The 24,507-nt window shown below is 57.9% G+C and overlaps 1 protein-coding gene across 4 annotated transcripts in view; it reads left to right on the plus strand.

Annotated features, from left to right (window-relative positions):
- The window catches only part of ACTN4 (actinin, alpha 4), an 85,658-nt gene that overhangs the window by 58,170 nt on the left and 2,981 nt on the right, over positions 1-24,507 (plus strand). For 3 of the 4 annotated variants that reach the window (XM_011952392.1, XM_011952393.1, XM_011952394.1), the window contains exons 4-18: positions 1,056-1,142; positions 2,168-2,255; positions 4,202-4,280; positions 5,477-5,558; positions 6,300-6,385; positions 10,491-10,583; positions 13,422-13,652; positions 14,276-14,423; positions 18,187-18,337; positions 20,247-20,355; positions 20,562-20,702; positions 20,782-20,964; positions 21,057-21,191; positions 22,391-22,570; positions 23,884-24,030. In XM_011952392.1, the coding sequence (XP_011807782.1) occupies positions 1,056-1,142; positions 2,168-2,255; positions 4,202-4,280; positions 5,477-5,558; positions 6,300-6,385; positions 10,491-10,583; positions 13,422-13,652; positions 14,276-14,423; positions 18,187-18,337; positions 20,247-20,355; positions 20,562-20,702; positions 20,782-20,964; positions 21,057-21,191; positions 22,391-22,570; positions 23,884-24,030 (1,940 nt within the window). Of the gene's footprint in view, positions 1-1,055; positions 1,143-2,167; positions 2,256-4,201; positions 4,281-5,476; positions 5,559-6,299; positions 6,386-7,303; positions 7,390-10,490; positions 10,584-13,421; positions 13,653-14,275; positions 14,424-18,186; positions 18,338-20,246; positions 20,356-20,561; positions 20,703-20,781; positions 20,965-21,056; positions 21,192-22,390; positions 22,571-23,883; positions 24,031-24,507 lie in introns of all 4 variants that reach the window. The other variant, XM_011952395.1, reaches the window with a different exon arrangement.

Genomic DNA, 24,507 nt, shown 5'->3' on the forward strand with positions numbered 1-24,507 from the left:
GCTACTCGGGAGACTGAGGCAAGAGGATTGCTTGAGCCCAGGCAGTCAAGGCTGCAGTGAGCTGTGACTACACCATTGCACTCTATCCAGCCAGCCAGACCCTGTCTCAGAAGAAGAAAACTGACCATGCTGGCTGCTGTGTCGATGTGGACTATGGGCGGGAAGGGTACATAGGATGTAGCCTCATTGAACTCTGGAGATGAGAGTGGCTTGGACGAGAGTGTTGGCAGTGGGATTGGAAGGAAGTGGACAGATTTGCAATAAACAATAATGTAGTGTATATTTGCTGACCGAGAGATGAAAAAGGCTACCTTTGCCTGAGAGCGTGGGCCTGCGGCGCTCCCCTGTAGTCAGGAGGTATGCAGATGAAGGCAGAAATGTACAGAGCACTGAGAGTTGAGAGAGGTGTGAACAGAGGCCGCACACCTGAGACTGGCCTCTTGGAGGAGTGATTTTTTGAGTTGGGTCAGGAGAAGGAGCTGGCTGCAGGGCCAGAGACCCTTGTGGCCAGAAGCCTGCAGGCGCTCAGTAGCAGGAGGCTCTGAAACAGCACTGTCCAGAGACTGTTCCATGCATTTTCTCCTGAGAGAGGGAGGAGGACGGGCCTGGGAGATGCAGCCAGGGGGTGGTTTGGAGCCTTTCTCTAGATAGGGCTGGAAGGCCACCTTCAGATTGGGCGGAGGAGCCTCACTTTGGTTTTAACGACCGTCTGGGCCGGGCACGGTGGCTCAAGCCTGTAATCCCAGCACTTTGGGAGGCCGAGACGGGCGGATCACGAGGTCAGGAGATCGAGACCATCCTGGCTAACACGGTGAAACCCCGTCTCTACTAAAAAATACAAAAAACTAGCCGGGCGAGGTGGCAGGCGCCTGTAGTCCCAGCTACTCCGGAGGCTGAGGCAGGAGAATGGCGTGAACCCGGGAGGCGGAGGTTGCAGTGAGCTGAGTTCCGGCCACTGCACTCCAGCCCCGGGCGACAGAGCAAGACTCCGTCTCAAAAAAAAAAAAAAACACAAAAAACGACCGTCTGTCCTCTGCCCCCTTCCCTGTGTGCAGAGATTGTGGACGGCAACGCAAAGATGACCCTGGGAATGATCTGGACCATCATCCTTAGGTTCGCCATCCAGGACATCTCCGTGGAAGGTGAGAGCCACCTGTACTGCGCCCGCTTCCCACCTGAGTCAGGGCGGGTTAGAGGAGAGCTGAAGTGTGGTCTTCGTGCTTCAAGCCTCTTCCTGCTTCGTTGGGGTCACTCACAGGGCCTGACCCTTGCAGGAGTAGTCAGTGGGTGGCAGGTGAAGGGAGGCTCCTCCCAGCCGCCCGCCTCTTGGCTCCAGTGCCCTCCGAGTGCCTTTGCTCTCGCAGCCTCATCTCAGTGGACCCTCATGCCACCCTCATGAGATGGGCAAGGATAGCTGGGCCCGTTTTACAGTCCAGGAACCCAAGTCCCAGAACAGACTAGTGAGAGAGTTGGGCCTGGACCTGGTTCTGTGTTTGCTTGACATCTCCGTCCTTGAAACTCGGCCCCCATGGACCCGTTACGAGCTCATGCCATCCAGGAATGGACGATTTTGCTTCCCTGCAAGCACCTGTGTGCACACAGGATGGGCAGAGCCACCTGGGCCAGCGTACAGGAGCTCCCAGGTGCCGGGTCACAGTGATGACCGGGAGAGATGTGCTTCCTGCCCTCAAAGGGCTCCCAGTCTGTGAGGACAGCTGAGCTATCCACGGGGAACAGGAGGGCCCCCTAGGCTTCTCCACAGCTGACTTTTCACCTTGTTCAAAAGAGGCCAAGGCCGGTGTCAAGGGCTTGTCTGCAGTGTGTTCTGGTGGTGAAAGGCACGGGCTTGGTGGCCAGGCACACGGCACAGATTCAGGCCCTGACACCACCACCTCCTGGGACAGCCCTGGTCAAGCGACTCTCCTTGGGGCCATGAGGATTAAGCAAGGCTGTGTGTCCTGGCAGTTGGGCCTGGCAGCATCCTTCTGTATCCGGAATGGGAGTGGCCGTCCCACTGCTATCACTGCTGCTGTTGTTAGGACTGAGGTCCTCTCCCCTTGGGTTTTGTTTGACCCCTAGGCCTGAGGCCGAAAGTCCCATCCAACTTGGGCTGAGTTCTGAGGGTTTATTTTTGAGCCAGTGCTCACTGTCTTTGTGTGTTTTGCAGAGACCTCGGCCAAGGAAGGGCTTCTTCTCTGGTGCCAGAGAAAAACAGCCCCGTATAAGAACGTCAATGTGCAGAACTTCCACATCAGGTGGGCACCAGTCCTGCTCATCGTCTCCCTTCCTCTAGGAACCTGAGATCCTTCCACCTGCTCTGTTTCCTGTGTTTTTGTCGTGGTCTGTGAGATGCCAGCCCTCAGTCAGCCCCTCCCTGGCCATGGGCCCTACAAGCCCATGGGAAGGTCACCTGGTTCTCTCTGAGGAAGAGGAGGCAGTTTCCCAGCCATCCTGGCTGAAGGTCGTAAGGTCAGCCCTCTCGCTGGCCCAATAGAACCTTCTTCGTCCCCAGGCAAGGTGACTCTCAGAAGCAACAATATAGTCTTCATTTTTGAGACAGAGTCTTGTGCTGTCACCCAGGCTGGAGTGCAGTGGTGCGATCGCTCGTCCCTGCTGTCTTGGCCTGGGCTCAAGTGGTCTTCCTGTCTCAGCCTCCCAAGTAGCTGGGACTGCAGGTGCACGCAGCCACACTTGGCTAATTTTTTTTTATTTTTAGTAGGAACGGGGTCTCCCTGTGTTGCCCAGGCTGGACTTGAACTCCTGAGCTCCCAAAGTTCTGGGATTACAGATGTGAGCCACTGCCTGCCCCTGGCCTCTTCCTTTATTTTGACAGCTCAAGAGTAAATTGTTTTTAGAGTTGCTATTGAATTTTGTGTTGGGGAAAAATGTACTCTGTGGCTGCTAAGATGAACAAGCCTCAGCTCCACCATGAACCTGCTTCCCTCAAAGTGAGTGGGAGATGAGACATGTCCACCATCGCCATAGCTGAGGCGAGCATGGGCAGTGCTGCATGAGGTCCAGGGGGTGGCAAAAGGCGGGCCTACCAGTGTTTGGGAACACTGGCTCTGGGGGCGGCCCTGAGGTCAAATCCGGTTTGCCCTGTGGCTCCACCCTCTGAGTCTCCTGGATGGCCCGCACAGGAATGAAGAGCAGGGCCTCGTGGGATATGCAGCGGCTTCAGGCTCTCAGGGACCCTCGCTGGGTGCAGAGGGCTTTTCCCATCGTGCTCACCCTGATAGCATGTGGTCCCTCCCTTGGTCACTCTTCTCTGTGTGTCTCCTTTTTTTTCCTGCCACTAACTGACTGAATCTTCCTATAGCTTCCATTCATTTTCTTCAACTAGTAAGTATCTAGCATGCCCGCTGCATGCCACTAGTGGAGGTACAGTGGCACCCAAAGTCCCCATTTGTGGGAAGTTTACACCACAGCGTGGGACCAGCTGTGAACACAGTGGCCGGTAATCCCGCAGCATAACTTCAGTGAGAAGTGCTGCACAAAGACAGGGAAGTCAAATGAAGAAAGTTCCCTGGGTGGCCTTTCTGAGGAGATGACATCGAGCTTGACCTCAGAGGGAACCAACCCTTAGAGGGTCTCAGGGAGGAGAATGTGACCCATCTAGCTTGTAACTGACCAACTTGTGGCCTTGGGGAGATCCCTTTCCTCCAGAGACCCCCGTGCCAAGCGAAATCCTGGCATTTAGCCAGCCCACGGACTGGCCTTCCTGTAAGTCAGATCCACCAGGGTGTGGAGGCCACACAGCACAGGCACCGGCCTTCTGCAGTGGCCACCTCCCCTGAAGCGGTCTGTCCGGTTCAGGGCGGCCTCTCATGGAAGGTGCTAGCAGTTATAAAGCAGTTGTCATGAGTCAGGCACTGATCCAAGCATTTACTCATTTAGTCCGCACGGCAGCCCTATGTAGCAGGTATGTCACTATCCCCATCGTACAGATGTGGAAACCGAGATAGCCTGGCTTACCCGAGATCACGCTGTCAGTAGGCAGAAGAGTCAGGATTTGATCTCAGACTGCCTGGCCCCAGAGGTCATGCTCGCAGCCTCTCTGCCACACCATCTCCATGCAGTGCCTGGCACAGGCCAGACCTCAGTGAATGAGAATTAGTCACTGCTGTGGGTGCGCAGGGCCATACGGCACTCTCGTGACAGTGAGCGGGCCTTCCTATAACCTTTGCCTTTCCTTCCTCAGCTGGAAGGACGGTCTTGCCTTCAATGCCCTGATCCACCGGCACAGACCAGAGCTGATTGAGTATGACAAGCTGAGGAAGGTGGGTGTCTCGAGCTCCCCTTGATGGCCCACAGACGCGCCCTGTCTGACCCCCTAACTCTGGGTCACCATCCCCATGTCCATCCATCGCCAGCCTCCAGATCCGGTTCTGCACGCAGATGGGTGGCCTGGGAGAGCGTTGTGCAGGCTTCCCGCGCTCCCTGGCTTGGTGGCTGACTCTCACCTCCCTTATTCTCCTTATTCCCCTCGGGGACTGTCCACTCTCCCTCTATGACACCACAACCAACCCGGGGTTATTTAAGGGCCTGGCCAGCCATGCTTTATAACTCCCCTTCCTCAACCTTCTGGATTCTAGAACCTTTGGGCAGAAGGCAAGGAATTCCAAACCATCACCAGCCCATGTTGCCCATACAGGGTCCTGCTCTCATTTGCCTGTACAAAGCCTGTATGAACCCAGGCCTTGCCCACCAGAAGCTGCCAGCCTCATGGGGGAAGGCAGGACAAAAATTGTGTCCAGAGCAAAGCACCACACCAGGCCATGCACATGTGCTCAGGCTGAATGGAGTGGCAGGGCATGAGGTCAGAGCAGTGCTGCGGGGGAGGCTAGTGCACCCCAAGCCAGCAGGAGCCAGGAAGGGCCCCAGAAGAAGAGGCAGCTTAGAGCCAGAAGAGGGCTTCCTGGGGGAGGCACCGGACGGCACCCAGCCCATTCCAGCCACAGTGAGCAAGAGAGCTAGGTCCTGGCCAGGGAGACTTGGGGTGCAGTGGGCTTTAGTCCTGTAAACAGTGGGGAGCCCTTGTGGGGGCTGGGGGACACTTCAGGGTGGTTGGGACCAGGGAGCTCTCGATTTGCTCTCCTTACCCAGTCCCCAGTGCGCTCTCAGGTCTGGCTCACATCTTCCAGTCAACATGAAAACCAGGGTTTAGGGCAGGGGGCTTAATCTAGGGTCTGTGGGTGGCTGGAAATTGTATGAAAAGGGCACACCTGCATTTTTCTGGAGAAAAAGCCCATGGTTTGTCCCCCAAAGATTTCACGAAGCACTCCTGTGAGTAGGAATTGAATTTATCCAGTCGATGCCCTCCCGCTCACACACCACACGTGTCTGAGAACTGCCTAAAGAAACCCCAGCCCTAGCCTTCCCGGGTCTCTCCCTCTGGGCCAGTGCTGCCTGCCTCCTGCTCCCGCACCCTGCCCTGATGGGGTTCTTCTTGCTGTCCCCACTTGCCTCCTTCCAGGACGACCCTGTCACCAACCTGAACAATGCCTTCGAAGTGGCCGAGAAATACCTCGACATCCCCAAGATGCTGGATGCAGAGGGTAAGTCATCTCTTCTGTTCAGCTAGCGCTGTGCTTCCTGATGGCCTTATCTGTCCAGGGCTGGCCTCGGGCAAGGGCCTGTGGGCACGTCGGAGCTTTGGGTCACCTCGGGGAGCTGGCAGAGCCAGTGAGAAGGGCTGAATGATTCCGGGTGAACTCGGGACAGCCGTGTCGCCCTGGGAGACAAAGCGAGGGCATCCTGGGCTGGCCAGATTCCTTCAGGGATGGAGAAGGGTATGGGGAAGGGGAGCTGAAGGATCAGCTCTCCTGAGACTGCATCTCCACAGGGCCGGGGAAGGGCAAAGTGGCTGAGGAGGGGTGCTCCAGGCTTCCTGCGAGCAAGCCTGGCCTCTCCCTCCCCACCTGCAGCAGGCATGGAGTATGGAGCCCGCCAAAGTGGAGTGTTGTGTTTTTTCCTTTCTGGCTTTGCTCCGTTTCCCAGCCATGCACTGCCCCAGCAGGGACCTGTGTCTCTGGCCTCTGGTGGCCCTTGGAGTTGACTGTCCTGCTACTCTTTGAGGCCATTCTCAGAGAACAAAAGTGGCCTCATTTTAATGCGCTTCCCACAGGCTTGTCCTTTCCAGAACCATGGGAGAGGGCGGGGCTGAGGGTGTGGCTGAGCCCACCCAAGTCACAGTCACTCTGCGGGTCCCTCTCCCCGAAGGCCATGGCTCCCAGTGAGTGAGGCCTCCACCCCGCCTGCCTGCCTCGGGCAGTTTAACCCTTGTCGTTCACTTGCAGACATCGTGAACACGGCCCGCCCCGACGAGAAGGCCATAATGACCTATGTGTCCAGCTTCTACCATGCCTTTTCGGGAGCGCAGAAGGTACCGGGCAGGGCCAGGCAGGCCCTCCTCGCCGCCACCGCGCAATGCCGCCGCTGCCTCTCGCCTCCCGTGCTCACCTCATTTCTCTTGCAGACAGCAGTGGCCTCTCTCTGACTGGAAGCCACCCCCTGCTCCCTGGTGTTGCTGCCCCTCAGCCCTAGCTCACACACCTATCGGGTACCTCGTCTGTGCCAGGCTTTTCCAGGCATTGAGGATACCCTGGTGACTGGGTCAGGCAAGGTCCCTGCTCTCAGGGTACTTCATGCTAGTGGGAGAGACACACCTGGCCTGTCACAGGAGTGGAATAGAGAACATGGGGCCAGATGGGGGGACAGAGATGACTGGGGTGACCTTCAGCTGGCACTGTCAACATGGAGGGGTGACATGAGCAGGAGCTGCTAGATGCAGCCTGGGGTATGGGTGTTCCAGGCAGAGGGTGAAGCACGGCAAAGGCACTGAGACAGGAAGAAGCTTGGCTTATTCAAGGACCAGCTAGAGAGGAGTGAGTGACAAGCAGTGATGGGCCAGGCCCCACAAGACCCTTGTGGTGTGGGATGAGGAATTCTTGTTTCACTCAGAGGGCCACGGGAGCCCCTAAGGGTCTTACTCCGTGGTGGTAGGTGCTCACTCACATTTTCAGACAGATCATTTAGCAACTGACTCCTTCAGCCCAAAACAAAGCTGCCTTTATAGGACTCGCGGCTGGTCTGTCTCCAGCCCAGGCCTGGTTAGAAAAGGAATGCACCCCATTCGGACTCCACAAAACCCCACAAGGCATGTCCACGCAGGCCTGGGGCTGGCTTCCAGTCCAGAGCAAGCGCTCTTCCTCCCGCATGAGCCTCGGGCCGGCCCGGCCGCCCTCCCTGCGTCTTTCACTCTCTCCTGCCTCTCTCTCTCTTTCTCTCTCTCTCTGTGCAGATATTGTGGGTACTCTGAGGCCAGATGAGAAGGCCATCATGACTTACGTGTCCTGCTTCTACCACGCTTTCTCGGGGGCTCAGAAGGTGAGCTGGGCCGGGCACACCTCACTGCTGGGGCTGCAGACCCTGCCTTCACCACCGCCCTTGCGTCACCGCTGGCCATCTGTGGTTGGAGCCCTGGCCAGGCTGCGGGCCACCACACCACACAGACTAACCCTGCTGGGCTCTGACTCGGAAGGGTCCCTTGGGGCAGATTTCCCACCTGGCCGGTGCTGGGCCTGTGCTGAGGAGCCACAGACCTTCTCTGAACACAGCCCACCCTGGGAGGTGGGAAGTGGCATCCCAGGCTCTCAGGCGGGGAAACTGAAGCCCTGTGTCACAGTCAATGGCAGAGCTGGGATTTGACCGCCTGGCGTTCCCACTTGCCCTGTCCATCATCTGCACCACCTGCCTGCCCCTGCCGGGCCCTTTCATGGGGAGCACTGGGCTTTACCCCAGTTCTGCAGCTGCTTCTTGCCAGGAAAGGCTCAGCATGTGCAGCCCAACCTGCACTCACGGTCCCAGCCTTCCAGAGGCCAGACGGAGCCCACAGAGCGTGCGTGCCAGCAGCCGCCCTCCTGGGCCCGGCTGACCTTATGCTGCCCCACGGCTCCTGCTGGGCCCTCAGTGTTCACACAGAGGCCCAAGCACTGCTCCCCCCGCTTGCCTTGTGGTCTCTGAAGTACCTCAGGCAACACTTCTGATGCCTGCTTTGGTGTCAGTAGTTGGCACAGGTGCCAAGGAGGAGGTGGAATCGCTTCTTGTTTACTGAGCATGTACTGCATACTAGGCGCTCTCCAAGCCGTTCACATGCACAGGCTTCCAGAGGGCCCCTGTGCACACCCCTAGGAGGGCTAGGCACAGTTAGCCCCATTTGAGAGAGGAGGAGTTAAATTTTAGGGAAACAGAGAGCTGTTCCTAAAGCTAGAAGGCAGGGGCTGTACCTTCTGTGGACCCCCTGCTTCGAGCCCCTAATCTAGCAAGTCCATTATCCACCGTCAGTCTGGCTTGGCCCCACTCTGCCACCTCTTGGTACTGTGACCTTGGGTAGGTCACTTGACCTCGGCTACCCCATCTGTAAAATGGGCATCGCTGTAGTTCAGTCTCACAGGATTGCTCTGGGCGTGAAACAAGCTCCTGCAGGCAAAGGGCTTAGCACAGTGTCTGGCTCGGCAGGTGCCTTGTAAGCAGCCGGGGGAGTCACAGTGGTGGGAAGTGTGGTTCTTCCCAACCTCAGGCCAGAAAGGCCTCTTCACCTCCTCAGCATGCAATTGGAGCTTGTGTGTGGAGTGTTCTGCGAGAGGGCACGGGCCAAGAGGGTGGAGGGAGGACCCCTGACCCATACCCCCGCAGGAAGATGGGCAGGGACCAGCAGCAGTGGACGATTCATCACCATAGATCCCAACTAACAGCATGTTTGCCGTTGGACTCACCCCTACGGGCCCTGAGCCAGCCCCCTGCCCACCACATGGCCTCATCAGATTGCTTTTCCTTCTACCCACACTGCTCCCCTGTGCTTAAGGCTGAACTCCAGTCTGGAGGCGCTGAGAGATTTCGGGGAGCAGGGACTGGCACGCGAGCCCAGGACAGCATGGGAGGGTGCTGAGGTGCTGGGCCTGGAGGCTTGTTGCTGGCCTCTCTCCTGAGGGGGTGGCGGAGGCCCGGCTGCCGGGTGCTGGCCGGTCAGGACGGAAAGTGCCGGGGCCCTGCGTGCTCCTCAGGACGGCCACGTGGTGCTGCTCCTGCAGCCGTCGTTTCCCCAGACCCAGTCCGAGCTCTTGCAAGAGTGCTCTCTAGGGTTCGTGTTTCATAAATGCAGAGCGAACCCCAGGCCTAGCGCTGGTGTGCCCATTCTGTCCTGATCGTTTATTTCCAGTCACCGAAGCGTTCCCACCTCGTTCCTTTATTCACTCACTCATTCAGCAACCCTGAGCGCCGCCAGCGCACCGAGCCCTAAGCTGGATGCAGGAACTCAGCAGTGAAACATGATTCCCCTGCCCTGGGGCAGCCCCGTGCTCACAGAGTGGACTTGAGTTTCGGGTGCCAGTTTTCTCTGCCAAGTTAGGAGTCAGGGGCTGACCTTTGTGACCCCCACAAGCTGCAGCCCTGGCTGTTTTCCACACTGGTCTGGGGCCCATGTTCGTTGGCCGAGGAACCTCCTGGACCTCATCTCTGAGGAGCACCGCCTGGGGCCCTGGGTGTGTGTCCCGCAGCATGGCGCGGGGTGTGCATGTGCGTGTGTGCACTCACACGAGCCCCAGCTGCCGCCTCCCCGCCTGTCTCCAGGTGCTGTGCGTGGAGGGGAGAGGCTGGGCATCGCTGCTTGCAGTGCTGGCTCTGAGCCATTGGCCAAGCCTCTCCATTTTCCTTCCCCATCACTCTGTAGACCCTCCTCATTCTTTCTGTTCCTGTTCTGTTGCCGTTTCAACTCCTCCTCTTGGACCCTTTCTGTGCTTCCTGAAAGGTACCTGGTCTTTCCTCTCCCTGTGTGCACCCCCCGCCTCCTGTACACTGTTCACTGCCCCACAGCAGGACAGGGCAGGATGCTCTCCTGTAGTTCAGGCCCAGGGACTATGTCCACCACTCTCACCCTCCAAAGTCCCAGTGCTTTTCTGCCCCATGGATGGTGACTTTTGCCCCCTGGAGCTCCTGTTAACCCTGCCTCCAAGGCAGGAGAGAAGACAGGCCTGAGTGTGCTCCTGTGCATGGACCACCAGGCTCCTCCGGGCCCAGGCGCCCCTGCTCTGCTGCCCCCAGCTCTCCAGCTCTCGGCTTCCCATCCATTCACCTTCCCACCAGGAGAGACTCCTCCACGGTCTTAGGTCCAACACAGCCAACCCATCCACCCTCACTCTCCTCTGTGCGGGGCACTAGAGGGTTTGCGAGCAGCAGTGGGAGGGCTCCCCGACCTTCCTCGGTGCCTCCCAGGTCTGAGCTCTCTGGACCCAGGGGCATTTTGCAGTTAGCAGTGAGGATGCCAACAAGGCCTGTTGGGACAGGGCACCATCTCACTGGAACTGTGCTTCCTCTCCTTCCCCTCTGTGAGGAGTTCTGTGGGCCTTGGACCAGCTGCTTTCAAGGGACATGCCCGTCAGGAGGGTGGGTGGCCAGCCCCCAGGCAGCCCTGACTGTGCGCTCCCCTCCAGGCTGAAACTGCCGCCAATCGGATCTGCAAGGTGCTGGCTGTCAACCAAGAGAACGAGCACCTGATGGAGGACTACGAGAAGCTGGCCAGCGACGTGAGTGTCCCCCCAGTGAAAGTCAGGGCCACCTCGTTACCCTCAGCCAGAGGTCACTGTGACTCTTACAGTGGGAAAGCAGGTGTGGCAGTGAGATGACCTAGAAAAGTCTGCGCGGTCACAGACCATGGCATTTAGCCAGCCAGTGGGTGACCTCTCCATTTACTTCCACAAGGCTAAGGTCAGACTGGCAGCCACCTTGCCATTCAGTCCCTGGGCTCCCGAGCTTGGGTTCCTACAGAGATGCTCAGGGACAGTGTTTCCTGGGCACCTCAGTGCTTTAGAATCACCCGGGGAGCTTTGTGAAAGCCCCTCTTCCCATGCCCTGGCCCTGGAGAGAGCGATTCAGAAGGATGGCCGGGCGCAGTGGCTCAAGCCTGTAATCCCAGCACTTTGGGAGGCCGAGATGGGTGGATCACGAGGTCAGGAGATCGAGACCATCCTGAGCTACATGGTGAAACCCCGTCTCTACTAAAAAATACAAAAAACTAGCCGGGCGAGATGGCGGGCGCCCGTAGTCCCAGCTACTCGGGAGGCTGAGGCAGGAGAATGGCATAAACCCAGGAGGCGGAGCTTGCAGTGAGCCGAGATCGCGCCACTGCACTCCAGCCTGGGTGACAGAGCTAGACTCCGTCTCCAAAAAAAAAAAAGAAGGATGGAGAGGGGCCTGGGAACCAACAGGATAGCAGGCCCTGTGCAGGCACTTCACAAGCAGCCCAGCAAGACAGGAACTCCGATTATCCTCCTTTCCAAGTGAGGAAACTGAGGCCCAGGGAGGGTCAGGCACGCGCCTGCTGTTACATGACTGGTGGGACAGAGAGCTGGGCTTCAAGCCCAGGCAGCCCTTCTCTAGAGCCCAAACTCAATGCTTCAGTTGGAAATAAGGGTAGAGTTAGTATATCTTTTCTGGAGGCTCTTCATTTTTGAAATCTCCATATTTAAAAAATAAAAGGCTGGGCGCAGTGGCTCACGCCTGTAATCCCAGCACTTTGGGAAGCCAAGGCAGGCGGATCACTTGAGGTCAGGAGTTCAAAACCAGCCTGGCCAACATGGTGAAACCCCATCTCTATTGAAAATATAAAAACTAGCCGGGTGTTGTGTCACACACTTGTAGTCCCAGCTACTCGGGAGGCTGAGGCAGGAGGATTTGCTTGAGCCTGGGAGGCAGAGGTTGCAGTGAGCTGAGATTGCGCCACTGCACTCCAGCCTGACGACAGAGCAAGACTCCATCAAAATAAAAATAAAATAAAATAAAATAAAATTTCCCAAAGAGCAGTGGTTTGACTGCTCATCTAGAACCAGTGGTTCCTAGATTTTCCTGTCTCATAGACCAGAAAAATTTGAAAAACTATTTGATGTCCAACCTAAGATGGCCAGCTTTTTATTTTGCCAAGTTACGGATGTTTTAAAAAGAAACATTACCATCTGTTACCACCAGCACTGTTAACACCAAGATAAGGTAAAAAGGTTATTCTTAGAACCCCAGCCGTTGCCAAGAAAGGGCAGCTGGCAGCACGCCTCACAATGTATCCACACAGGGGTATTTCTGTCCTTGAATTTCTCACTTTGCCAGAAGTTGGCATTTGGGAACCACTTCTCCAGCTTGTCCATGCTGGCAGATAACTGATTTTATTCTTGTAGAATTGTTTTATTATTTTTTTGAGATGGAGTTTCACTCTTGTTGCCCAGGCTGGAGTGCAATGGCACGATCTTGGCCCACTGCAAACTCCACCTCCCAGGTTCAAGCAATTCTCCTGCCTCAGCCTCCCAAGTAGCTGGGATTACAGGTGCGTGCCACCATGCCCAACTAATTTTTGTATTTTTTTAGTAGAGATGGGGTTTCATCATGTTGGTCAGGCTGATCTCGAACTCCTGACCTCAGGTGATCCACTCGCCTCAGCCTCCCAAAGTGCTGGAATTACGGGTGTGAACCAGCGTGCCCGGCCTAGAATTGTTTTAGAGTGTCCAATTTTTTGTTACCCTTCCTCACTCCATCAGAAATCTGAGTAGCTCCTAAAAGTATCTATTTGTTTCATTTTCAATTTTATTTTCTAATTTATGTCCCAGGCCCAGTGCACGCACTGGCGTAGCCAGACTGAGCCAGGTGGGCTTGTCGGCCTTGCCCTTGAGGCACGTAGTGAGCCCGGAAGCAGTGAGGCTCTCAGCATGGAGCTCAGTGAAGACAGCAGCAGTGGGGCATGTGACAGCATGGAAGGGGACCTTTTTGGCGGGGTCATGGGAGTGGAGGTCTCCCCTCTTAGACCTGAGGGAAAAGACTGAGAGCAAAGGCATGGGCCAGGCATGGTGGCTCACCCCTGTCATCCCACCACTTTGGGAGGCTAAAGTGGGATTGCTTGAAGTTACGAGTTCAAAACCAGCCCTGGCAGTATACTGAGACCCCCTTCTCTATAAAAACTTAAAATAAAAATCAGCCAGGCTCGGAGGTAGGCACCTGTAGTCCCAACTACTTGGGAGACTGAGGTGGAAGGATGGCTTGAGCCCGGGAGGTTGAAGCTGCAGTGAGCTATGATCGTGCCACTTCACTCCAGCCTGGATGACAAAGCACGAACCTGCCTTTAAAAAGAAAAGCACAGGCAGGAACAGGAAGTAACAAGAGAATAGTACAGCGATGCAGGGACAGGGAGGGGCCACACTCCCAGAGTTCTGGGTCGGGGGTTCCAGCAGGAATTGTGGAGAAATTGGGCTGGGGAGCAGGGGCAAGCCCCTAAGGTGGGGCCCTCAAAGATCCAGATCCCATGTGCCCGTAAGCTGGGGGACAGCCCGTCAGCACTCTGAGGGCCCCCGACAAAGGCCACTCTGGCTTCTGTGGGCCCACAGCTCCTGGAGTGGATCCGGCGCACCATCCCCTGGCTGGAGGACCGTGTGCCCCAAAAGACTATCCAGGAGATGCAGCAGAAGCTGGAGGACTTCCGCGACTACCGGCGCGTGCACAAGCCACCCAAGGTGCAGGAGAAGTGCCAGCTGGAGATCAACTTCAACACGCTGCAGACCAAGCTGCGCCTCAGCAACCGGCCCGCCTTCATGCCCTCTGAGGGCAAGATGGTCTCGGTGAGCACCAGGATTCACAGGGGAGCAGCTGTGAGGGACAGAGGCAGCCCTAGACCTGCCTGTGGGCTCACCGTTTGGCCAGCGTAGTCTTTCCTAAGTTGTTGATGTCCTGTGGGACGTGGCACGGCCTTTCGGATGCTGGGTTCGGGGAGGGGTACATTTCACTTGGCACTGTGCTCCCCTTTGGCCCTCACTGGGTATTTTACACCCAGGGTTTTATACCCACCCCAAATCCATGCCACGGGTTGTGTGGGTGTGGAGTGGTGTGAATTTGGAGTCCCGGTCTGCTATGATGGCAGAAACGCCATGCGCGTGAGGCCCTTCATCAACAGAGGGGCAGTGCGCCCTGGATGGTTACCACCTCCCCATCTATGATATCCATTCATTCATGCACTCACCCGTTCACACATTCATTTTGTTACTCCAGAATTGATTGTACCTGCCGAGTGCTGGGGGGCCCTGTGTAGGCATCCAGATATAACAGCAAAGTATGGCACAGACATGACCCCAGCCAAGCTCTGCCAACTTCCCATCAGCCAACTTCCCATCAGCATCCCTTGGAGACATCCCCCGGGTGCCCTTGCTTCCTTTTGATAGCCCTGCCTGCTCCTGCCCCGCCCCAGGACATCAACAACGGCTGGCAGCACTTGGAGCAGGCTGAGAAGGGCTACGAGGAGTGGTTGCTGAATGAGATCCGCAGGTTGGAGCGACTCGACCACCTGGCAGAGAAGTTCCGGCAGAAGGCCTCCATCCACGAGGCCTGGACTGACGGTATGGCCCAGCCCTGCCCCACCCTGCCCAGCCCCACTCCTGCCCAGCCCCACTCCTGCCCAGCCCCACTCCTGTGCTCCCCTCCTGTCTCTCAGGCACACATGAGGGTGCACACACAGCCCCCTGCCGCATTGGGTCTGTTTCTCAGGTCCCCTTTCTTGCTGCTTGGGAGCATATGTGTGTGTCAGAAATGCTGCTTTAGAGCCAGGTGCAGTGGCTCACACCTGTAATCCCAGCACTTTGTCAGGCCAAGGCAGGAGGATCACTTGAGTCCAGGAGTTTGAGACCAGCCTGGGCAACATAGCAAGACCCTGCCTATACAAAAAAAAAAAATTAAATAATAAAATTAGCCAGGCATAGTGGTGCACACCTGTGGTCCCAGCTACTTAGGAGGCTGAGGTGGGAGGATCGATTGAGCCAGGGAGGTCAAGGCTACAGTGAGCCTTGACCGTACCACTGCACTCCAGCCTGGGTGACAGCAAGACCTTGTCTCAAAAAAAAAAAGAAAAAAGGAAAGAAATGCTGCTTTGGGTTCCTCCAGCCCCAGGAAGCAGGGATCATTCAGGGGCCAGGTCCTCTTTGTTGCCCAGTCTGCCCTTGCCTCAGAGATTACTTACAGGTGGGCCCCTGTCAGTCATCCAAGAACACAGCCAAGCTCCCTCCAGCGCTTCAGGGAAGTGGCCTTATACCCGTCCCTTTGTCACCTCTGCCCCTTTGTCACCTCTCTCCCACACCTTGTGAGCGTGGACGGCAGGCTGAGGAGCCTGTGTTCACTGGCACGTCCCTTGGGCTAGGCAAGGGCCTGCCTCCTGGGCCTACTGCGGGACCCGGATGGATGGCAGACAGTGCTCACCCACTGCCTTCGGCCCACCCTTCAAGCATGGCCCACCTGCTCGCTCCTCCCACCTCCCATCCCTTCCCAGAGCCTCCTTCCCAGGCCTGGCTCCCCCTGCAGGAGCGCAGCTGCACTTTCTGTTCTCAGCAGCCCTGCAGCTCCCTGGCCCTTGGCTCCGGATGTGGGATTCCATCACGTCCCTGGCCTTCCTTTGAGTCACACCAAGGTTGAGATTCCAGATCCCAGGGGTCTGGAAGCCTTCAGAAAGCTGCCAGTGCCTGGGAGAGCCACAAGAGCCATCCATAGGACTCCTCTCCCGTTCTGGCCACCTCCTTCCCAGTGCTGTCTCCCTGGCCCTCCAGCCGCCACTCCGCCCAGCTGAGCCCTTCCTTGCGTTCCTCAGTGCGGTTTCTCACCCCTCCCCACCCTGGCCACATACGAGTATGCAGCTCCGCATGGCCCGCAGCCCTGGTCACGGCCCAGCTCGTGTCCTCCTCACAGGAGCTCAGCTCGCCATGCCCGCAACAGCTGCCAGCCCCAGAGCAGCCCAGCCCCTTTGCTGCCAGAAAAGAGTGCAGATGAGAGTGGATGGTGAGGAGGAAGGAAGGGCCTGGCCAGGCCAAATGCCGCCCTTCCCTCTTGCCTGGCAGAAAGGCACCAGTGTGAGGAGAGCATGTCGGCACTGATGCCATCTTGTGTGGGTTGGTGGCCTCCATCCATTCCCGGATTCACTCGTTCGTTCAACAGACAGCTCAGGTGGCTCCAGCCGTCCTTATCCATGGAGGCCTGGCACTGCCCTGTGGGTGAACCTTCTGGGGGTCTTTCTGCCCACCCTTCAGCTCTTCCATCCCTCTACAGGGCTCCGTGAGGCCCTGCAGATGCTTTCCTGCGGCCGAGGGGCTGGGTGTGGTGGCCCCACTGGCGTTCCTCCCCTGGGAGAAGGGCTCTGGGGCAGCCTTCACCTGAGGTGTTTAGAAGCCAGTCAGTCTCCGACCAGGGCCCAACTGGTTCAGTGGCCTCCACACATCCCTGCCCCACCTCTGCCTGGCTGGGCATCCACCCGGGTCTGCCCATGGCGTCCGCCAGAACCCCCAGGCAGGCTGGACTACTAATTCCCAAGACTCAGAGCCTCCGTCCTCTCAAGCAGCAGTTATGTGAAACAGGACGGGCAGGCCCTCCACACGCCAGGGTCTGGTCATAGCAGCCTCCTCTGCCCTGCGGTGGGTGGGCGACCTTCGCTCCGCGCCCCTCACCATCCCCCACAGCCCGCAGCGGAAGGGTCATCGTGGATGCTTCTCCAAGAGACTTGATTTCCTGGGAATACGACCAGCCCCCAGCGACCCCTTGTCCCCACTCCGGCTGTCCCTTGGCCTGGATTCCAGGTAGCCGTGGCCATGGCCTGCTGCCCACATCCTCTCGGTGCACCCTTCCGGGACTCTGCTGAGGCAGAGGGAGATGTCACCTGCTGTTTCTGGTTCCCGCCCCTGGGAGAAAGCAATTGAGAAGGGAATTGCAAGGCTGCCTTGTGGCTGAGCCTCCTGCCCCAGGGCTGCGCAGCAGGGCCGGTGGAGCCAGAATCTCTCAGGCCGCCCACCTCTTGCCCATCAGCACCAGGGCCGATCCTGGGGGGGAGGCTGGTAGGTGCCTGACAGATGAGACCGGGAGAGGCTGAGGTGATGCTGGTACTGGCTTCATGCCTGCTGTGCTCGAACACCACCTCACTGAAATTTGAGAATAGTTCCATGCCACATAGGTGCTGGGGCTGGCCCTATTTTACAGATGAAGGCACAGGCCCAGAGAGGCCCTGGTGGCTGCACTGGGTGGGCAACTTTCAGGTGCGCTGGGATAGAGCTGAGGGGATCTCTGCTACCACTCTGGGGAAGCCCAAGTTGGCGTCCCTGAGGCAGGGCCCCTGTAGGAGCTGGGGTGCAGCCACCTTCCCAGACTGGCATTTTCCCTGCGGTTCCCTAAAGACCTTCACTTGCTTGCAGGGTTTCTTGAGCTTTGGTTCTAGGATGTGTAATTAGCCAGGATCCGGGACTAATAACAGTGTTCCTCCTTTCCTTCAAAGGGCCTGACGGTAGGCCCACCCCACTGCACACAGGACACTTCAGGACAGCGTGGGGCACTTAAACGTGGGAGAGAACCGCCACCTGTGCGGGTGCAGGCTCAGGCTCCCAGAAGAAGCTGGCTCCAATGCTTCCCCTTCCCCAAGCCTGCTGGGACATGGGCTTTGACCCCTGGTGCTTCTCTGGATCAAAGCCCTCCAGAAACAGGTGCTACCTTTTCAAGCCGTGCTACCACAGCCCGATTTGTATGGTTTCCTACTAATAAAAGATGCTGAGTTGGCCAGGCGCGGTGGCTCAAACCTGTAATCCCAGCACTTTGGGAGGCCAAGACGGGCGGATCACGAGGTCAGGAGATCGAGACCATCCTGGCTAACACGGTGAAACCCCGTCTCTACTAAAAAAAAAATACAAAAAACTAGCCGGGCGAGGTGGCAGGCGCCTGTAGTCCCAGCTATTGGGAGGCTGAGGCAGGAGAATGGCATGAACCCGGGAGGCAGAGCTTGCAGTGAACTGAGATCCGGCCACTGCACTCCAGCCTGGGCGACAGAGCAAGACTCCGTCTCAAAAAAAAAAAAAAAGAAAGAAAGATGCTAAGTTTAGGACGCACGGGTTGAGATGGAGTATCTCTCTCAGGCTTACCAACCCTGAAGTGTCCATCCAGGTCTATCCAAGTTACAGTTGGGCTTAAAGATCCCTAGAGGGTGCGGAAAAAGGTTCTGGAAGTTTCCGTGCCGTCAGTGGCGTGGAAGGATGTGGGGTCCACAGTCTCTCTTTCCCTCCCTCTGCTTGGACAGCCACTCCAGACTCCTGCCCCAGAGCCGCCGTGCTGTGGTCTTAAGTGCTTCTCTGCCCCCACCAGGGAAGGAAGCCATGCTGAAGCACCGGGACTACGAGACAGCCACGCTGTCAGACATCAAAGCCCTCATTCGCAAGCACGAGGCCTTCGAGAGCGACCTGGCCGCGCACCAGGACCGCGTGGAGCAGATCGCCGCCATTGCCCAGGAGCTCAAGTACGTGCGGGCTCAGGACACTCCCATAACCTGGCTACCACTACAGCCTGCCCAGACTGGTGGTGGCAGCACGCCGAGGCCCAGCCTGCCTCAAGGCCTGGAATAGCGTCCCCAATGCCCCAACTTCACCTCCTTCCAGAAGCCAGGGAAGGGCCTTATGGGATGAGGCCTTTTGCACATCCTGTCTCAGCCCCAGATGGGACACCTGAAGGATCTGGATTCTCTAGCAGAAGGGAGGTGTCTGGCCCCTTGTCTTGATTCTTCAGGCTTTAGGGGTCCCTGGGGGTGCCACCTCTCCTGCTGGCCACCCCAGGTAGGCCCTGGCCCTCTGATGGGATGGGCCCCGGCCTCCGTTGCTCCCAGCCGCAGCTCCCTGAGGGAGCCAGGCTGCACAGTGAGCCTATTGTTCTGCCCAGCCCCTTCCCTTTCTTGCTCAGAATACACTTATTGTAAGAGCTTCCAGGCAGCCGGGCTCCTTCTCCCCACCCAGTCAGATAAACTTGTGTACACAATTAGTACGCCGAGGCTCGCGCTGGTGAATGGGGCCTTATTCCACCAGCGCGGCGGCCAGCAGCAGGGCGGGCCCAGTCAGCGGAGGCCCAGGCCATTACTTCATGGAAAATCCACAGGCCCTCGAGGGGTAGCAGGGCTCCCAAAATAGCTGTCTGCTCAAAAATAGGATCCTTGGCTATAACTGCTCTTTCCACTGACACCCCCACCCCACCACAGTCACCCCCAAATGTTTGCTTATTCCTATGAGTCCAAGGCCCGGCCCTGATGCCCAGTGGAGCCCCATGCCGGGCAGAGCTGGTTTCCTCCCTGACTCACTACCCCCCACTGCCCGGGTGCTTTGAGGGTTCCCCATTGGCTCAGCCAGAGGCAGGAGTCCCATGGGGCCGTCACAGCACTGTAAACCACAGCTTCTTCTTTGGCACAGTTGGGGCACCCCAGAGGTCCTGCCACCACCACATCCAGGCCAAGGAGAGCAAGGCCACAGATGCAGCACCCTCAGGGGTATGAGGGTGGGACACAGGCAGCTTCCTCAGTGATGGGGGAGCCCCTAGAACCTCGTAGGAAACAGACTTGAAATAAACCCTAGGCCTGCCCCCGTCTCAGGCCCTGGGCAACGCCATGTGAAACCCATTACTCTGCTCAGGAATAGGCGGTCCCTGAAGCAACTTTCTGGACGGTAGCCCTGGAGGAACAGAAGGGAGGGCTGTCCGGGTCCTGTCTGTTCTGCTGCTGGGGAAGTACAGAGGCCTGTGGACCGTCCAGGATGAGCTGGGTGGGCAGCCCTGCTGAGCGCTGATTAATGGCGACAGCAAAAACTCAATGAGCTCTCAGGGCTTTATGTGTACCAGCTCATTTAATCCCCACAGCAACTCTGTCCCTGAGGGAACCAAGGCACGGAGAGGCCAACAGGTCTGCCCAGGATCACACAGCAATGGAGTGGTTGAGATGGGAATGGCGCCCAGGCCCCCAGCCCTACTGTGGAGCACGGCCTCAGCCCCTGTCCACTGTCTGTGGCTGGCTCACCTGGTCCCCGTGTCCTGTTCCTCCCCAGAGTCGTTCCCTGCCCCCTACCCCTCCTCAGGCCCCAAGGCCTGGTGGAAGGGCCACACTCTTAGCTGATAGTGGCAGAATGAGTCGGGGATGGGTGAGCAGGAAGAAGCCCCTTCCCTGCTCACGCCTGGTAATCACCTGTTAACCAGCCCTGTTATCACCCCTTCCCTTCTACCCTGGGGGTCCCACGGGCCAGAACCAAGCAGTGATTGATTAGTGATTGGTTGTTGATATCCTGGAATGTTGACTGCCCTGACATCCCGGCCTGGGAATCCTGGGGGTAGATGGGTCCAAGCCGCCACCACTTGTCCCTGCCGGGCCTCATTGCTCTCTGCCCGGCCCGCAGCGAGCTGGATTACTACGACTCCCACAATGTCAACACCCGGTGCCAGAAGATCTGCGACCAGTGGGACGCCCTCGGCTCTCTGACCCACAGTCGCAGGGAAGCCCTGGAGGTGAGGAGGGGGTGACATCACCCATGGAGCTCTGTGCCCCTGGGGCTGGTGGTGTAGATAGTGTCCAGACCCGTGAGCTCCCCGCAACTCCCACAGAGAGGATGTTCTCTGACTCCTCAGGGCCCTCCAGGCCCCTCCCTGCCCCTCCTGCTCACATATTGACTTGCCTTCCCTCTGTCCCTGCCCTCTTCCCTCCCATACACCAGAAAACAGAGAAACAGCTGGAGGCCATCGACCAGCTGCACCTGGAGTACGCCAAACGCGCGGCCCCCTTCAACAACTGGATGGAGAGCGCCATGGAGGACCTCCAGGACATGTTCATCGTCCACACCATCGAGGAGATTGAGGTCTGCGCCCCCCGGCCCCCCATCTTCCCAAGAGCCTCTGCGGGGCTGGGCTGCCCCCTCACTCCAGCTTCTCCCCCAGGGCCTGATCTCAGCCCATGACCAGTTCAAGTCCACCTTGCCGGACGCCGACAGGGAGCGTGAGGCCATCCTGGCCATCCACAAGGAGGCCCAGAGGATCGCTGAAAGCAACCACATCAAGCTGTCGGGCAGCAACCCCTACACCACTGTCACCCCGCAGATCATCAACTCCAAGTGGGAGAAGGTGGGCCGGGGCCGTCGGGAGGGGCTGGGGGCAGGACGGCGGGACTGGGGGCCACCTTCCTGACCTTTCCTGCGCCCCATCCCCTCTGCCAGGTGCAGCAGCTGGTGCCAAAACGGGACCACGCCCTCCTGGAGGAGCAGAGCAAGCAGCAGTCCAATGAGCACCTGCGCCGCCAGTTTGCCAGCCAGGCCAACGTCGTGGGGCCCTGGATCCAGACCAAGATGGAGGTAAGGCGTGGCTGAGCCCGGCAGAGCTGAGAAGGTTCCAAGGGAGCTCCCGCAGTGAGGGGATCCCCGGCCAGCCCACGGCCTGCAGACTGAGGCACCTCGCAGAGCAGGTCCCAACTCTCGCCACCCAGGGGCCATGATCACCCTGCGGAGTTAGGAGAGTCCACAGAGCTTGAGCCTGGAATCCTAGCGCCTGGGGAGGCTGAGGCGGGCAGATTGCTTGAGTCCAGGCGTTCGAGACAAGCCTGGGCAACATAGTGAGACCCCCAACTCTATAAAAAATACAAAAATTAGCTGGGCATGGTGGTGCGCAGCCCAAGAAGGTCAAGGCTGCTGTGAGCTATGATCATGCCACTGCACTTCAGCCTGACAGCGAGACCCTGTCTCAAAAACAAAAAAAAGTGGCAGTGCCCTCCAGAGAGGAACTTGGCTAAGGAGTCGACTGGAGGTGGGTTTGATCCCCGAATGCCCTGGTCTGATGATTGGGAGACTCAGGCACTATTGAACATCTGATCCTGTCCTCCCAGCTCTAAAATGGGGATGAAAACAGCTACTTTATTCTTTCAACAAATGCTTTTTGCACCGACTAACCAGCCACATGAGTGCTGTCATTCTGATAGCAGCTCTGGCCACCACTCACTGAGCACTCACTGCGTGCTAGGCAACCAGGCTGGCAGCAGGTGACCTCGTTTAAACCCAGCAAGTCTGAGAGGGGGTCTGGGTGCCAGGCAGGCCAGCCCTGAGGTTCATGCCATCCACGCGGCATGTGGACTTGTGGGTGCCGAGAAATGGAGTGCCCGAGGTCAGGAGCCATGGCCAGGCCAGGGTTCAGATCCCAACTCTGCCTCTAACTGCACTGAGCTGTCCTCCGTGAGCCTCGGTTTCCACCTATGCAGTCAGGGCTTGCCACAGCCCTGGCCTCACAAAGAGGTCAAGGGTAAAACGAAGCTGGGCACGGGGAGTGCTTGGCAGAGAAAGCCTCCCTGCCATAGTCATAGCTGCTTTATTAACACGAGAGGGCAGGACTGGAGGGGACAGTCATGAGCAGTGGGCCTTCCCTCCCAGAACCCACGGGCCAAAGCCCCCGGCCAGAGGGGCCCCGGGGGAGATGCAGCCCAACAGCGCGAGTGGGCTTCTCCAGGTAGTCAGTGGTGGCAGGCCCACCAGCCTCACCCCACCGCCTGCACCCACCCCCATAGGAGATCGGGCGCATCTCCATTGAGATGAACGGGACCCTGGAGGACCAGCTGAGCCACCTGAAGCAGTATGAACGCAGCATCGTAGACTACAAGCCCAACCTGGACCTGCTGGAGCAGCAGCACCAGCTCATCCAGGAGGCCCTAATCTTCGACAACAAGCACACCAACTACACCATGGAGGTGCGCAGCCGCCCCGCCTGCTGGCCCTTCCACCAGCACAGCCGGCTTCCTCACTGGAAATGGCTCGGGCCAGTGAGAAGACAGCTGTCTGCTGTCTGTTGTTTTTCACTCTGTTTAAAAATTATTGGCCGGGCGCGGTGGCTCAAGCCTGTAATCCCAGCACTTTGGGAGGCCGAGACGGGCGGATCACGAGGTCAGGAGATCGAGACCATCCTGGCTAACATGGTGAAACCCCGTCTCTACTAAAAAATACAAAAAACTAGCCGGGCGAGGTGGCGGACGCCTGTAGTCCTAGCTACTCGGGAGGCTGAGGCAGGAGAATGGCATAAACCCAGGAGGTGGAGCTTGCAGTGAGCTGAGATCCGGTCACTGCACTCCAGCCCGGGCGACGGAGCGAGACTCTGTCTCAAAAAAAAAAAAAAAAAAAAATTATTGAAGAGACCAGCACTTTGGGAGTCCAAGGTGGGAGGATGGCTTAAGCCCAGGAGTTCAAGACCAGCCTGGGCAACATAGCAAGACCCTGTCTCTACAAAAAATGAAACTATTAGATGGTGGTGCATGCTTATAGTCCCAGCTCCCCAGGAGGTTGAGGTAGGCAGATTGCTTGAGCCCGGGAGGCAGAGGTTGAGGTGAGCCGAGGTCGTGCCACCACACTTCAGTCTGGGTGACAGAGCCAGACTCTGTCTCAAAAGATGAAAAACGATTCAAAAGACTAAATCAAAATGTTTAGACATTTTTTAAAAATTACACTTTCCCTAGCACTGCTCTCATCACCATGACAATGCCCCTCACAGGACAAGCTGGTCCACGGAGGGCACCGTTTGCCCTGTGGCCTCAGCAGTATCAGCCTTGCTCAGGGTCAGAGCCTGCCACTGGCTAACACGCCAGGAACGTTGCAAGCTGGTCACTGTCATATTGGTAGCTTGAGAAGCCAAAAGTTTGGACACTCTTGATTCACCCCATACAGGTCCACAGATGCCTCAAACCAGAGTTGGCTTGTTTTTTTCCCCTGAGAGCCAGTGGTGAGACATTGACCAGACTACGTCCAAACAGTCTCCACAGGGATCCCGGCACGAGAGTCATGGGTCCTTGCCCTTCTGCTGCCCCTGTAGCTGGGAAACACACTTACTGTGGAGACTTAAGCCTCGTGGTTGGCAGAGGCAGCAGGGAGGCACCACGGCCCATGTCCTCCGTGAGGTGTACAGGAGAGCAAGGGCTTTCCCCAGGGCAGGGCAGGCTCCCAAGGACATCCCCACCACAGTGAGAACAGTTCACAGCACCCAGCCCACAGTCACGCCCCCGTCTTTCCGCAGCACATTCGCGTGGGCTGGGAGCAGCTGCTCACCACCATTGCCCGCACCATCAACGAGGTGGAGAACCAGATCCTCACCCGCGACGCCAAGGGCATCAGCCAGGAGCAGATGCAGGAGTTCCGGGCGTCCTTCAACCACTTCGACAAGGTGAGTAGCCTGCCGCCTCTTCGGCCTCTCCCCTCCCACCGTTGCCGTCCCAGCCTGCCCCCTCGTCTCTGCATCTGTCCGTCCTTTCCCATCACAGTTGCTGAGCATCGCTCACCACTCTCAGGGCCAGCAGGGCCCTGCCACTGTCAGGGTGTGGCCGTGTGGCACCGAGACCCCAGCCCGGGCCACTTCACACACACAGGCAGGGGGCCAGATGTCCCAAGTCCTGCCCTCTGGGTTGACATCCTCACCACCCCTGGGGCAGATGAAGTCTCAGCACACCCAGGCTTTGCAACCCGGTCTGTGAACCTGGACACAGACACCCTGCACTGTGCTTTTAGAATTCAGATTTGGTCCGGCAGCCTCATCAGAGGGGCCCTGAGCGCCAGTTTGCTGCCATCCCCAGCCCACCCTGCCAGGCTGACGGACTGAGGAGTGTGCAGCCTCAGCTCTGCACCTGGTGTCCCCAGGACAGGG

This window comes from Colobus angolensis, unplaced genomic scaffold (genome assembly GCF_000951035.1).
Source record: "Colobus angolensis palliatus isolate OR3802 unplaced genomic scaffold, Cang.pa_1.0 Scaffold34, whole genome shotgun sequence".
NCBI lineage: Eukaryota > Metazoa > Chordata > Mammalia > Primates > Cercopithecidae > Colobus > Colobus angolensis.